This window comes from Oncorhynchus mykiss, chromosome 12 (genome assembly GCF_057628025.1).
Source record: "Oncorhynchus mykiss isolate SJ-2025 chromosome 12, ASM5762802v1, whole genome shotgun sequence".
In the NCBI taxonomy this organism is placed as follows: Eukaryota; Metazoa; Chordata; class Actinopteri; order Salmoniformes; family Salmonidae; genus Oncorhynchus; species Oncorhynchus mykiss.
This window is the reverse complement of record NC_143033.1, coordinates 65,829,645-65,845,303: the sequence shown is the minus strand read 5'-3', so window position 1 is coordinate 65,845,303 and position 15,659 is coordinate 65,829,645. Positions and strand designations below refer to the sequence as shown.

The window sequence follows — 15,659 nt, the reverse complement described above, 5'->3', positions numbered from 1 at the left end:
CCACATACAAAAACCCATGCCACACCCTGGACTGACCAAATAAATGAAGATAAACACAAAATACTTTTACCAGGGCGTGACAAGGGGATACAATATCACATTACAATTACACAAGGACCTTAATGGACATGCATATACTTACAATTCTAACAGCTTTTTTGTTAGTAGAGCATTTAACCGTCTTAAAATACAGTTCAATTTCTTTTTGTAGGGTACGAAAATGAGGTTTTCTGTTTGTAAATTTACATTTGTGTATATGAAATTTGGCCAAAAGAATAATGAAATGAATTACATAAAAATGTTTCAGCTTATTTCTATTGTATGTAAAGAATCCTAACAGTACATCTGCTTGTATACTTCGTATTTTGGCTAATACGACATCCGGGAACTTCTGGCAAACTAACTATATCCATTCTATGACCAATAACCATACTACATACTCCACTTACATCACAAGTAGTATGGTTAGTGCGGTTAGTATCGAACACAGCTCTAGTTCTTATGAATACCAATGACGTTTCAACTACATGGCTGTATTGAGCAATAACCCGGCACCCTGAAAGCACCCTGTCAACAGTTGTGGAAGATCAGGTCATGTGAACTGAAGTTGTTAGGACGGTACTTTATTACTGTAGTCTTTGATTTTCATTAGCTGTAAAAAGGTTTCCACTTCACAGTTTTAACTTAATAACCTATGTATGGTTAGATGTATGTAGCTACTGATTTTGTGTAGTTATTCCTAGGCTAATGTAATCAACTTTGATATACCATTTGTCAACTAGAATATGTCATTTGAAACCGAAAGGTGTATCAACAAATACCATTTCTACAAAAGCCAGCCTTTCTTTCTCTGTCCACTACTGTATTCCTATACCTCATATTGAAAAATGAGCTGACATAAAAAAAAGTGTGATAAACCCTACAGTTTTTCTTTTGACTGCTTTCTGGAAAAGGTAAATAATTAAGCTTCATGTGCTATTGAAACATGTGCTCTTAGAGAATGAAACAGAAGTTTACAGAACTGTGTCTCAAAATTCAATTCCTTTTATATGCTAAATCAAATGTAGACAGATTATTTCTCAATTAGCCTAATATTAGAATGAGTGTTCCAATTCTTCCTATTTTCTTCTAAGGATATAACACACACACCTTTTTTCAACAATAACCGCTGTAGTTAGACCTGCACTGCAGCGTTGCCTTTGGCTGATACTACTGCTTTAGTTGTTTCCAATAAAATGTTAGTTTGATATAAACTAAGCAGCAAAAAAAAAAATATAGACCGAGATGAAGAGGTCAAGGCGAGAGACTTTACTCCGCCCAATATCTGTCCGCGTGAGATAAGCCCGTTTTTTCTAATTACTTGAGGATTTTGATAGAATATACGTTTCGTAATGTTTAAGCTTTTACAAATGTACTGATATATGTGGATGCACGTGGCATTCCGGCAACTTTGAGAAAAACAACGTTGAGTTGTGCATGTTGCTACACAAGTACCTGCCCTATCATTGGCTATAATGGTCCCACCTGACCTTCACTGTCTTCATTCGTTGAGTACATGTATTTTCATTGTTAGAGTGGTCACTCGGCTCTCTTGTCAGTAGAATAAATAATATTTGCCTCTGGTCATGTGTATGAGTGGGAAGACGTCTTCAAATGACCCGCCTAGTTGCTGTTGAAATTCTAAAGGTGATTGGCTACGCTCTGTGAGGGTGGATTTCACCGACCCATTCCGTTTGAACAATAAATAGAGCGAACAAGACTCCTTCTAGTTCACAAGTCTGAGAAGACGCATGAAGAAGTTCTTGCTTCAACAGTGATTGAACGGAACTCCTCTGCCTTCATCCCGCATTATCGAACATTCCGGATTGATAACATAACATTTTCTTTAAGTATAATAGAGAAATAGTCTAAGGAACTCTATTTTTGTACCGTTAATTTTGATATAAGAGAAAATCTGCCAAAATGGAGTCTCAGATCCGCCAGAACTATCACCACGATTGCGAAGCTGCCATCAACCGGATGATCAACTTGGAGATGTTTGCCTCCTACACCTACACTTCAATGGTAAGGAGTCTACCAAGATGACCGTTTTGTTGATTTACCTGTATTATTATGCCTGGGCCTAAATACCCTTTTTCACCTGGCTTTTTATTATATTGGCCTAGATAATTAATAGCCAAGAAACTCTTGTGCATATTTGAGTTTGTTTTCTTCTCAAATGAAGCCGGGAATCTATCCTACTTTGGACAGGGCGCATAACAACTCATTGACAGGGTACATGGCAGGTTACCAAGTCGACTACAGACTAGACTGATTCATTCCTTTTATCAAGTTTCGTTTCCACAACAAGAACATAATGCCGAGTCACGTTTGGCATGATTTTCTTCTAACCACGCTGTTTTGTTTATCCACCCAGGCTTTCTATTTCTCCCGTGACGACGTGGCTCTGCCTGGGTTCGCGCATTTCTTCAAGGAGAACAGCGACGAGGAGCGGGAGCACGCCGACAAGCTACTCTCCTTCCAGAACAAGCGAGGTGGACGCATTTTACTCCAGGACATCAAGGTGAGCCCCTGAACATCAAACACATTCCGATTGTAGACTGATAAGTCACTTTACTCCATGGAGTAAAGTGTCTCCAGCGCTAAGTTTATATAGAGAACCTGGAGTAGTCCTAAACATACTGCCTCTAACCACTGAACTGAAACTGTGCGAGGGGTGTAATTCTGTTCACTTTATCCTGACCGTAACATCTGCTAGTAGTCCTTAACACTTCTGTTCACTTTGTCCTGTGTAGAAGCCAGAACGTGATGAGTGGGGCAATGGGTTGGAGGCCATGCAGTGTGCTCTGCAGCTGGAGAAGAATGTGAACCAGGCCCTACTGGACCTGCACAAGATTGCCTCAGACAAGGTTGACCCCCATGTAAGTTATGGTGAAACCACACATCACATGTATGTATCACATAGAATACAGGTACTGTCTCAGGAATTGATCAGGGGTTTGATCTGATAACTAATGACACAGGATTGTGACCTGCTTCACATTCGCGCAATAGTCCACAGATGCACACTATGCAGCTAATGCGTAAGTTTGCAAAAAGGCCGTCAGGTTGTCTAGTGGTTAGAGCTTTGGGCTAGTAACAAAGGATGCTGGATTGAATCCCGGAGCTGACAAGGGAAAAATATGTTCTGCCCCTGAACAATAAAATGCAGTTGTAAATAAGTGTTTGTTAACGGACTTGCCTAGTTAAATGTTTACTGCAGACACCTCATCTGCACTTATGCCATTACCACCAGGCTCTTGTGTGTGTGTGACTGTATCTACAATGGTCTGTAGTCATTATCTTGTCTGACCTGTGTTTTCCCTCTTTAGCTGTGTGACTTCCTGGAGACCCATTACCTGAATGAGCAGGTGGAGGCCATTAAGAAGCTGGGTGACCACATCACCAACCTCACCAAGATGGATGCTGTCAAAAACAAGATGGCAGAGTACCTGTTTGACAAGCACACCCTGGGAGGCCAGAGCTAAACCACTTCCATCCCAAGACTACGGCCTTCAGACCAGGACTCCTGGCTTCTCTGATAGATCCTACTGGCTTTGCATTTATAGGGAGGGGAGTGTTAAACTGTTGCAGTGCAACACAGCTGTAGCATTGGTGTTTCTGTTGACAACACTACTGTATTTTGGAGGCAAGGCTTCTTGTAAAACAATTAAAAAAATATCACTAAAGGTTGTTTTAAGTGTTGACCTGTAGTAATGGATGTTGTATCAGTCTATTCAGGTTCTTTGCTCTCTTACTGAGCATCTTCATACCAGTGACAATTGTAGACCTACTAGTGGCTGAGAATCATAACAATAGGAGAAGTTTAACATGAGGTTTATAAAGGATGTTACCTCTGACCAGAGAGGGTGTCCTTCACTGTCTTGTAATAGAACCATGTCAACTAGGTCCATAGGAGGAAAATGGTTACCTACAGTTGATGTAGACCTTTTACTATGGGCATCACAAGTTTATTAGACATCCTAGAGGTCAATCAAACCTGTTGCATTATTTTTAGTGATGGATTTTGCATTTACTGACACAATTCATCTTTACTCTTATTTCAGCTGGTAATGCTCTATAGTTCCTCCTCCAGCAAATTCTGAACTATATTCCAAATAGTAATTCTACAAGCCTCTCGTTCACCCTAAGGGGCTTATTGGAGCTGTCATATGGTCGCAAAGCTACTGGTAATTTACTGAACACTTTCATTTTGGTACTTGGCAGGCAAGGTTAACTTTAACTGACAAAATATATTGATAGACATTGTTAATGTGTCCATATAGTACATGAGTTTTAAGTAGACCACTTGGTTAAAGGGGAAAATAGCCCAATGGGAAGTGTCTAAACAGCAATGGCATGTTCAATACATGCAACTTTTCACAACTGCCACCAAGATTTACAACCAAGAAGTACGGTAAAATAATTGAGTACATATTTATGGTAATGGTATTTAAGGTAAGGTTTCACAGCTTTCATTGAATTTGAATTATTTTACATGTGATAAGGCAACACAGGGCCATAGATTGGTGATAAGGAGTTACTCTTCATGGGGACTGGAACTAAAGGCAGATCTACACAATACTAACATTACAATACAGATTTCACAACACATTAAGGGTTTGCCCTCAGGCCACTACTCTACCAAACAAAATCTGTGTCTCTTCACAGTCCCCACTGTCCCATAAGTTGTATTTTTATCTAATTTTAAATCTTATTTTACTGCTTGCATGAGTTACTTGATGTGGAATAGTAGCCATGTCATGGCTCTCTGTAGTACTGTGCACCTGTTCTGGGCATAGGGACTGTGAAGAGACCTGGTAGCTGGTCTTGTGGGGTATGCATTGGTTTCTGAGTTGTGTGCTAGTAGTTTAAACTGACAGCTCGGTGCATTTAACATGTCAATACTTCTCCCAAATACAAGTAGTGATAATGTCAATCTCTCCTCTACTTTGAGCCATGAGATATTGACATTCATAATGTTAATGTTAGCTCTCTGTGTACATTTAAGGGTGAGCCGTGCTGCCCAGTTCTGGGCCAATTGTAATTTTCCTAAGTTTTGTGGCACCTGACCACATGACTGGAGAGTAGTCCAGGTGCGACAAAAACAAGGGCCTGTAGAACCTACCTTGTTGACAGCGTTGTTAAGAAGGCAGAGCAGTGCTTTATTATGGACAGATCTATCCCCATCTTAGCTGCTGTTGTATCAATATGTTTTTACCATGACAGAAGTTTATTCTCAACTTGTTACATTTCCACATTATCCATTACAAGATTTAGTTGAGGTTCAGGGTTCAGTGTTTTAATTTTATGTCCCAAATACAATGCCTTTAGTTTTTGAAATTTAGGACTAACTTATCTCTTGCCACCCATTCTGAAAATGACTGCAGCTCTTAAGTGTTGCAATGATTTCACCTGCTGTGGTAGCTGATGTGTATAGCGTTGAGTCATCAGCATACATAGACACGCAGGCTTCAATCAGCACCAGTGGCAAGTCATTAGTAAAGATTGAAAAAGTAAGGGGCCTAGACAGCTGCTCTGGGGAATGCCTGACTCTTCCTAGATTATGTTGGAGAGGATTCTATTAAAAAACACCCTCTGTGTTATGTTAGACAGGTAACTCTAGATCCACAATATAGCAGGGGATGTAAAGCCATAACACTTACGCTTTTTCCAGCAGCAGATTATGATCAATATTGTCAAAAGCTGCAGAGAAGTGCTTTGTTTATTTTTAATCTTTATTTAACTATGCTACCTTAAGTCGGTTAAGAACACATTCTTATTTACAATGACGGCCTAACAAAAGGCAAACGGCCTTTCACGACAAGAGAGACAACACAACACTACATAAAGAGAGACCAAAGACAACAACATAGCATGGTAGGCAGTAACAGGTCCGTTGTAACAGATAGGCCTACATTATTCAGTGTATATACATCCTTGGCTGAGTACCAGTGGAAAGTTTGGGACAGTCAAGTCAGTATGTTGCTAGCAACAAGATAATGTTTTGAGTTTATGATCTTGCTCACTGGTTCTCAAACCTAGTCCTGGGGACCCAAACGGGTGCACATTTTTGTTTTTGCCCTAGCACTACAAAGCTGATTAAAATTATCAACTCATCAAAAGGCTTTGATTTGAATCAGCTGTGTAGTGCTTGGGGAAAAACTAAAATGTGCACCACTTTGGGTCCCCAGGACCAGGATTGAGAACCACTGATCTAGCTAATGATTAGCACACTGGGGTAAATGTAGATGGGCAACCCCATGCAACCCCATAATACAGGTTATCATGCGTATTGCTAAATAACACACCTGCCTGATAACATGGACCGATATGGTATTTGGCATTTGTTTTTAGTAATTGCAGCTTAAGGTGGCAATACCAGTTCTTGAGTGTAAGGGGGAAATGACTTTGTCACACAGGTGTTGCGTAACTTGGTTAATTAAATAAATAAAATAAGTATATTTTTTTTGTGTTATTTGTAAACTCATGTTCCCTTTATCTAATATTAGGTTTTGGTTGAAAATCTGATAACATTCAGTATCAAAAATATGCAAAAATAGATAAAATCAGAAAGGGTGAAATACTTTTGTACGGCACTGTATATTGAGTGTATAAAGCATCAAGAACAACTTCCTAATACTGAGTTGCAAACTCCCCTTTTTCCCTCAGAACAGCCTCAATTCGTTGGGGCAAGGACTCGTTCTACAGGGTGTCGACAGCGTTCTACAAGGATGCTGGTTCATGTTGACTCCAATGCTTCCCACAGTTGTTTCAAATTGGCCAGATATCACTATATGAGGTGGATAATTCTTGATACACACAGGAAATTATTGAGTGTGGAAAACCAAGGGGTTTGGTGGTGATATTCTAAACTGTTAGGTAGACCAACAGTTAAAAGTAATATTGAAAAATATTGTTACTTGAGTTGTGATTGGGGTATATTGGCCAAATGATCAGGAAAGTTGTTGGTGTATTTTTCCTCCAACGTTCATCAGAAACAACCATATTACAGCTATTTGTTTAAAATGCCTTAGTAAGTTACACAGTTTGTTACTACTGTTCTCTACTTCTTCCCTTTTTTTCCTGGTCTCAGGACGTTTTCGCCCACTCATCACCGCTCAAGTCTGTTTCCACAGTCATGAGACCTAGTCTCCTTCCACCATTGTCACGGTGATAGTGGAAAAGAATGGCCTTCAGGCCAAAGATGGTGGGTAAATGAAAGTTGTTCAATCAGGCCGTTTTCCATTGTCTGCTGAAGGGAGGAGGGGGGGGGGGGGTCGCCATAGACACCAATGCGAAAGCGGTCTACATCGTCCTTGACTTCCATTGAAACAGAACCATTGAGGGAGTGAACATCTTGCTTCCTCTTCCGTCTCTGTTTGGGTCTCCAGAATGCTGAGTCACAATGACAAGACAGAAATGCAGCCAGGGCAGAGCCTGAGTCAGTCCATACTGTAGTACAACCAACAGGAGGTTATGACAGGAGAAAGAGTGGGAAGGAGGGAGAGAAATAGGAATAGAGGGGGAGGGGGAAAGAGTACAGACTAAAAACTCTGTGTCACCCTTCAGAGAGAAGAGAGAAAGAGAGAAAGAGTTCTGTAACTGTTAATAATTTGCAGTATTGCTATCACTTCTGTTTATAATTTTAACGTAAGAACATTCTTAGTTAGTACGATTACTTTGTAATGCTAAGAGATGGATAAAAATGCACAGGGTGGGTACCTGGAGGAAAGTAGGGGAGGGTCATGCTTTTTCAATTTCAGTCAAGGGGAGGGTTTAGTATTTTTAAATCTAGTCCAGGGGAGGGTCATGTCATTTGAAATGTATGAAATTTCAATATTTCTCAGTGTTTTAGAATTAGTTGCTTATTAGGCTATATCTCGATGCCCGATCCCACCTGATTCTTTGCTGGGCGTGAAATATGAAGTGTGCCTATAGGTTATTTAGCGTGGTCTCAATCAAATTATTCATAGCCTACAGGCTACAGGCTACGAAGAGCATCCTCAGAGAAGCACAGAGCAAATATTTCTAAGATAGCTGCTGGGTTAGCGTAAATACAACTAGACAGCATTACACACTTCAACGGATTTTCCAACCCTGAGGCCTGCTCTGCCCTTGCTGATCAAAACCTTTTATATTGCTGCCTAACCAATGTTGTGCTGTGTAGGCCTACAGTGGCAGTTTAGGAGGAGAGTCAAAGAATTCCTCCGAAAATTATTTTTGATCAGGCCTTGTCCAAAAAATTGTAACGGTCGGCTGTGGTGCAAGAAGAGGACCAAAGCGCAGCGTGGTAAGTGTTCATCTTCGTTTTTAATAAGAATAGTGAACACTGAAACAAAAACAATAAAACGATAAACGAACAGTCCTGAACGGTGAAATAAAACACAGAACAGAAAATAATCACCCACAACTCAAAAGTGAAACCAGGCTACCTAAGTATGGTTCTCAATCAGGGACAACGATTGACAGCTGCCTCTGATTGAGAACCATACCAGGCCAAACACAGAAATCCCAAATTATAGAAAAAGGACCATAGACTACCCACCCGAACTAACGCCCTGACCATACTAAAACAAAGACAAAAACAAAGGAACTACGGTCAGAACGTGACAAAAATGCAATATATTGCGAGTAGACTAGCCTATAGCCTATGTTCTGTTCAGTTTGAGAAGCAGAGCATTTGAGGACCGGAGGTCGACTTTGATAGCTTGCTACTACTATAATTGGTTTGAAGAAAAACAATATGTTTCTTGCCCATGATGCATTTATCTGAGTCATTGACATCACAACAAGCCAGATTTTAGTTACTTACATTGTGGTGCTGAAACTTGAAGCAGCAGTCGCGGCACAATCAATTGGAGATGGACAGCTGATAGTGCAGAAAATAGGCATAAAAGAGTAGGAATAATTCATTTAAACCGTCTTCATTTAATTAGACGTTACTACCAACAAGAGTGCTTTGTGTTGGAGCCTATTTCTTCCTATTTAAGAAACAAGAGGTAGCTCTACCTGTTTGACAGACAGAATTAGGCTAAGTCAGAACAGTAGGCTAAGTAATGAGGGGGGAAAGGACCCAATTATTAGCGGAAGGGACATGGGCTACTAACAGCTTACTACACAACATACACTTGGTATTAACTTCTTAGCTACAGTATGCATATCTTCCTGGCATATTACATATTACAGACATATTACATACATAATTTATGCCTTTCTGGACTCACCTGTTTGTGATGTGCTCACATGAACGGGAAGGTGGCGCGGCGGTCCTTCGTGGGCAAAATGTGTCATCAAAATTTGTCATCAAATTCTGGCATTCTCTGGATTTATGGTGCTTTCAACACAACTGAAAAATCTACAAAAAAAATAAGGTTGAATCATGAAGTCAGTAATCTTCAGGTTGAAATCAAGATATGGGTTGCTTGTGAAGCACAATCCAGCTACGCTTGGAAGATGCAAGTCTACACAGGGAAGCCGACCGGTGGGGGCCCAGAGAAGAACCAGGGGATGGGGGTTGTGCTTGATGTGACAGATGAACTAAGGTGGCACAATGTCACGTGTGACAATTTCCTCACCTCTTATGAACTCAGGAAGCAGCTCATGAAGAGGAAGATCACCGTTGTTGGCACAATTAGAAAGAACAAGCCTGAGCTCCACCATCTATCCTTGCAATAAGGGGGAGAGAGGCCTTCTCATCAAAGGTTGGCTTCACCCCCACTACCACTCTAAGAATGTGGTCCTCCTGAGCACACTGCAAAAAAACAGCTGAGATCAGTGATCGTGAGGACAGGAAGCCAGCCATCATCCTGGACTACAATCACAACAAAAGAGGTGTGGACAACCTGGGCAAGGTGATTGGAACTTACAGCTGCAAGAGGATGACTGCCTGCTGCCCCCTGGTCATTTTTTGCCCCCTGGTCATTTTCCATAACATCATTGATGTGTCCTCATACATTGCCTTCGTAATACGGAACAAGATCAACCCTACCTGGATGCCTGATAAGCGGAACAAGAGGAGGGTGTTCCTGGAGCAGCTGGGAAAGGCACTTGTAACCCACACAATCAAAGAAGGGAGTGGCTCCCCCGCACAGCAGCCTCTGCAGAGCTTTCAAAAGCTGTTCAGGGGGCTGAATCTTGTACTGATCCACCTGAGGCTGCACCTGGGCCAGGCAAGAGGAGGAGATGCCAATTATGCACCCCCAAGGAAGGACTGTAAAACAAATAGTATGTGCTGATTAAATTCAGTCTTTCTGCTGTGTGAAGAGGGAATACCCAGATATTCACAAAGTTTGTGACACATGACAGGTTGTTCCTTTGGCAGTGATTACAGCCTCAAGTCTTATTGGGTGTGACGCTACAAGCTTTGCACAGCTGTATTTGGGGTGTTTCTAGAAATCTTCTCTGCAGATCCTCTCAAGCTCTGTCAAGTTGGATGGGGAACGTCACTGCACAGCTATTTTCAGGTCTCCAGAGATGTTAGATCGGGTTCAGGTCTGGGCTCTGGCTTGGCCACTCATGGACATTCAGATACTTGTCCCGAAGCCACTCATGCGTTGTCTTGGCTGTGTGCTTTGGGTCGTTGTCCTGTTGGAAGGTGAACCTTCGCCCTAGTCTGAGGTCCTGAGTGCTCTGGAGCAGGTTTTCATCAAGGATCTCTCTGTACTTTGCTCCGTTAAGCTTTCCCTCGATCCTGACTATTGTCCCAGTCTCTGCCGCTGAAAAACATCCTCACAGCATGATGCTGCCACCATCATCATGATTCACCGTAGGGATTGTGCCAGGTTTCCTCCAGACATGACACTTGGCATTCAGGCCAAAGAGTTCAATCTTGGTTTCATCAGACCAGAGAACCTTATTTGTCATGTTCTAAGTGTCACGCCCTGATCTGTTTCACCTGTCCTTGTGATTGTCTCCACCCCCTCCAGGTGTCAATTATTTTCCCCGGTGTATTTATCCCTGTGTTTCCCGTCTCTCTGTGCCAGTTCGCCTTGTCAAGTCAACCAGTGTGTTTAACTGTCAGGAGAATTTTCAATCCCAAATGATAATACCTAACAATCAATAGGCTTTGCCCAATCCCCGAGATTTGTAAGACCCTGGGTTTAATAATAATTAGGCAAAGACTCAGCTAATGCAAAAGTCCGTACAGTTTATTCAGAGAATGTTCTGAAATCAAAAATGCAAACACAGTCTTTATAACACACACACAAACAAGTTCAAATCTTAAACTACGCCTTGCTCAGACAGTCAGTGTTTTTCCACTATACAGACACATTGTTTCTTTAATCTGCAACATGTTTCATAATTTTCTGCAAGCCTAACAGTTTCTCCCCTCCACGGGTGGAGACAGAATGTCCTGTAAGGAACACAGTAGTACAACTTGTCTGTCAATAGCTTCTCTTATCATTTGTTTCCCACTTGCACCCTGCTTACATACTAAAAAAGAGCAAAAGGTCCTTGTTCTAATTCTGACTAAAATTACACCCATCATCAGATTATAGTTTTATGATTCTAATAAATTTCATACAATTATATGGTTTCTGGGTGGAATATTTTAATCATTACCTTTAAGCATATAATTCCCTTGTAATTACCCTGTGTCCGTGCTTTTTCTTAGCTATGTTTTGCTTGTCCTCCCGGTTTTGACCCTTGCCTGCCCTGACTGTGAACCCGCCTGCCCTGACCATACTACCTCCCCTGACCTCGAGCCTGCCTGCCACTCTGAACCTCCTGGAATCTGACCTTGTTATTATCTTTTTGCCTGTCCATGACCATTATATTGCATGCCCCTTGGATACTAATAAATGTCAGAGACTCGAAAAATCTGCCTCCCGTGTCTGCATCTAGGTCTCGCCCTGTGCCCTTAAACTGAGAGTCCTTTAGGTGCCTTTTGGCAAACTCCAAGGCTAAAACTAAAACTAAAACTCAAAGGCTGTCAAGTGCCTTTTACTGAGAAGTGGCTTCCGTCTGGCCACTCTACCATAAAGGCTTGTTTGATGGAGTGCTGCAGAGATGGTTGTCCTTCTGGAAGGTTCTCCCATCTATTCAGAGGAACTAACCGCCATGTTATCCAGAGCATTGGTGACTGCAACTGTGTTGCTGGCAACAATTTAATTACGATTGTTTTTTGCAGATGTTTACTGACACCGGTTATATTCAATGGGTGTTACGTTTGTAAATTCATCAATTCATCTGCAATTTGGTGCACTCAAATCAAATCAAATTTTATTTGTCACATACACATGGTTAGCAGATGTTAATGCGAGTGTAGCGAAATGCTTGTGCTTCTAGTTCCGACAATGCAGTAATAACCAACGAGTAATCTAGCTAACAATTCCAAAACTACTACCTTATACACACAAGTGTAAAGGGATAAAGAATATGTACATAAAAATATATGAATGAGTGATGTGAATGGTACAGAGCGGCATAGGCAAGATGCAGTAGATGGTATCGAGTACAGTGTATACATATGAGATGAGTATGTAAACAAAGTGGCTTAGTTTAAAGTGGCTAGTGATACATGTATTACATAAAGATGCAGTAGATGATATAGAGTACAGTATATACGTATACATATGAGATAAATAATGTAGGGTATGTTAACATTATATTAAGTAGCATTGTTTAAAGTGGCTAGTGATATATTTTACATAAATTCCCATCAATTCCCATTATTAAAGTGGCTGGAGTTGAGTCAGTGTGTTGGCAGCAGCCACTCAATGTTAGTGGTGGCTGTTTAACAGTCTGATGGCCTTGAGATAGAAGCTGTTTTTCAGTCTCTCGGTCCCAGCTTTGATGCACCTGTACTGACCTCACCTTCTGGATGATAGCGGGGTGAACAGGCAGTGGCTCGGGTGGTTGTTGTCCTTGATGATCTTTATGGCCTTCCTGTGACATCGGGTGGTGTAGGTGTCCTGGAGGGCAGGTAGTTGATTGTGCATCTGTAGAAGTTTGTGAGTGCTTTTGGTGACAAGCCGAATTTCTCCAGGTGTCCTGGAGGGCAAGTAGTTTGCCCCCGGTGATGCGCTGTGCAGACCTCACTACCCTCTGGACAGCCTTACGGTTGTGGGCGGAGCAGTTGCCGTACCAGGCGGTGATACAGCCCGCCAGCATGCTCTCGATTGTGCATCTGTAGAAGTTTGTGAGTGCTTTTGGTGACAAGCCAAATTTCTTCAGCCTCCTGAGGTTGAAGAGGCGCTGCTGCGCCTTCTTCATGATGCTGTCTGTGTGGGTGGACCAATTCAGTTTGTCTGTGATGTGTACGCCGAGGAACTTAAAACTTACTACCCTCTCCACTACTGTTCCATCGATGTGGATAGGGGGGTGTTCCCTCTGCTGTTTCCTGAAGTCCACAATCATCTCCTTAGTTTTGTTGACGTTGAGTGTGAGGTTATTTTCCTGACACCACACTCCGAGGGCCCTCACATCCTCCCTGTAGGCCGTCTCGTCATTGTTGGTAATCAAGCCTACCACTGTTGTGTTGTCCGCAAACTTGATGATTGAGTTGGAGGCGTGCGTGGCCACGCAGTTGTGGGTGAACAGGGAGTACAGGAGAGGGCTCAGAACGCACCCTTGTGGGGCCCCAGTGTTGAGGATCAGCGGGGTGGAGATGTTGTTACCTACCCTCACCACCTGGGGGCGGCCCGTCAGGAAGTCCAGTCCCCAGTAGCACAGGGCGGGGTCGAGACCCAGGGTCTCGAGCTTGATGACGAGTTTGGAGGGTACTATGGTGTTAAATGCTGAGCTGTAGTCGATGAACAGCATTCTCACATAGGTATTCCTCTTGTCCAGATGGGTTAGGGCAGTGTGCAGTGTGGTTGAGATTGCATCGTCTGTGGACCTATTTGGGCGGTAAGCAAATTGGAGTGGGTCTAGGGTGTCAGGTAGGGTGGAGGTGATATGGTCCTTGACTAGTCTCTCAAAGCACTTCATGTTGTTTAGCTCAGTTACCTTAGCTTTCTTGGGAACAGGAACAATGGTGGCCCTCTTGAAGCATGTGGGAACAGCAGACTGGGATAGGGATGGATTGAATATGTCCGTAAACACACCAGCCAGCTGGTCTGCGCATGCTCTGAGGGCGCGGCTGGGGATGCCGTCTGGGCCTGCAGCCTTGCTAGGGTTAACACGTTTAAATGTTTTACTCACCTCGGCTGCAGTGAAGGAGAGTCCGCATGTTTTGGTTGCGGGCCGTGTCAGTGGCACTGTATTGTCCTCAAAGCGGGCAAAAAAGTTATTTCGTCTGCCTGGGAGCAAGACATCCTGGTCCGTGACTGGGCTGGTTTTCTTTTTGTAATCCGTGATTGACTGTAGACCCTGCCACATACCTCTTGTGTCTGAGCCGTTGAATTGTGATTCTACTTTGTCTCTATACTGACGCTTAGCTTGTTTGATTGCCTTGCGGAGGGAATAGCTACACTGTTTGTATTCAGTCATGTTTCCGGTCACCTTGCCCTGATTAAAAGCAGTGGTTCGCGCTTTCAGTTTCACGCGAATGCTGCCATCAATCCACAGTTTCTGGTTTGGGAATGTTTTAATCGTTGCTATGGGAACGGCATCTTCAACGCACGTTCTAATGAACTCGCTCACCGAATCAGCGTATTCGTCAATGTTGTTGTTTGACGCAATACCAAACATATCCCAGTCCACGTGATGGAAGCAGTCTTGGAGCGTGGAATCAGATTGGTCGGACCAGCGTTGAACAGACCTCAGCGTGGGAGCTTCTTGTTTTAGCTTCTGTCTGTAGGCAGGGAGCAACAAAATGGAGTCGTGGTCAGCTTTTCCGAAAGGAGGGCGGGGGAGGGCCTTATATGCATCGCGGAAGTTAGAATAACAATCATCCAAGATTTTACCAGCCCTGGGTGCGCAATCCATATGCTGATACAATTTAGGGAGTCTTGTTTTCAGATTAGCCTTGTTAAAATCCCCAGCTGCAATGAATGCAGCCTCAGGATATGTGGATTCCAGTTTGCAAAGAGTCAAATAAAGTTTGATGTGTCTGCTTGGGGGGGAATATATACAGCTGTGATTATAATCAAAGAGAATTCCCTTGATAGATAATGCGGTCAACATTTGATTGTGAGGAATTCTAAATCAGGTGAACAGAAGGACTTGAGTTCCTGTATGTTGTTGTGACCACACCACGTCTCGTTAACCATAAAGCATACGCCCCCGCCCCTCTTCTTACCAGAAAGAGGTTTGTTTCTGTCGGCGCGATGCGTGGAGAAACCAGCTGGCTGCACCGACTCCGATAGCGTCTCTCGAGTGAGCCATGTTTCCGTGAAGCAAAGAATGTTATAGTCCCTGATGTCCCTCTGGAATGCTACCCTTGCTCGGATTTCATCAACCTTGTTGTCAAGAGACTGGACATTGGCGAGAAATATGCTAGGGAGTGGTGCGCGATGTGCCCGTCTCCGGAGTCTGACCAGAAGACCGCTTCGTTTCCCTTTTTTACGAAGTCGTTTTTTGGGTCACCGGCTGGGATCCATTCCGTTGTCCTGGGTGAAAGGCAGAACACTGGATCCGCTTCGCGAAAGTCATATTATTGGTCGTACTGATGGTGAGTTGACGCTGCTCTTATATTCAGTAGTTCTTCTCAACTGTATGTAATGAAACCTAAG

At 42.8% G+C, this 15,659-nt stretch overlaps 1 protein-coding gene and 1 long non-coding RNA gene across 2 annotated transcripts; one reads left to right on the top strand and one right to left on the bottom strand.

Moving 5' to 3' along the window:
- The first annotated feature begins 496 nt into the window (after positions 1-496).
- Positions 497-3,728, top strand: LOC110537950 (ferritin, middle subunit). The gene is made up of 4 exons (XM_036938022.2): positions 497-2,064; positions 2,417-2,563; positions 2,796-2,921; positions 3,372-3,728. Exons 1-4 carry the CDS (start codon positions 1,963-1,965, stop codon positions 3,525-3,527), a joined length of 531 nt encoding a protein of 176 aa, XP_036793917.2. The 5' UTR covers positions 497-1,962; the 3' UTR covers positions 3,528-3,728.
- A 5,030-nt stretch (positions 3,729-8,758) lies between these two features.
- Positions 8,759-10,641, bottom strand: LOC149979252 (uncharacterized). The gene is made up of 3 exons (XR_016484767.1): positions 10,031-10,641; positions 9,267-9,793; positions 8,759-8,911 (listed from the first exon to the last, which is right to left on the bottom strand). It is a non-coding gene; the product is annotated as an uncharacterized LOC149979252 (long non-coding RNA).
- Positions 10,642-15,659: the final 5,018 nt, after the last annotated feature.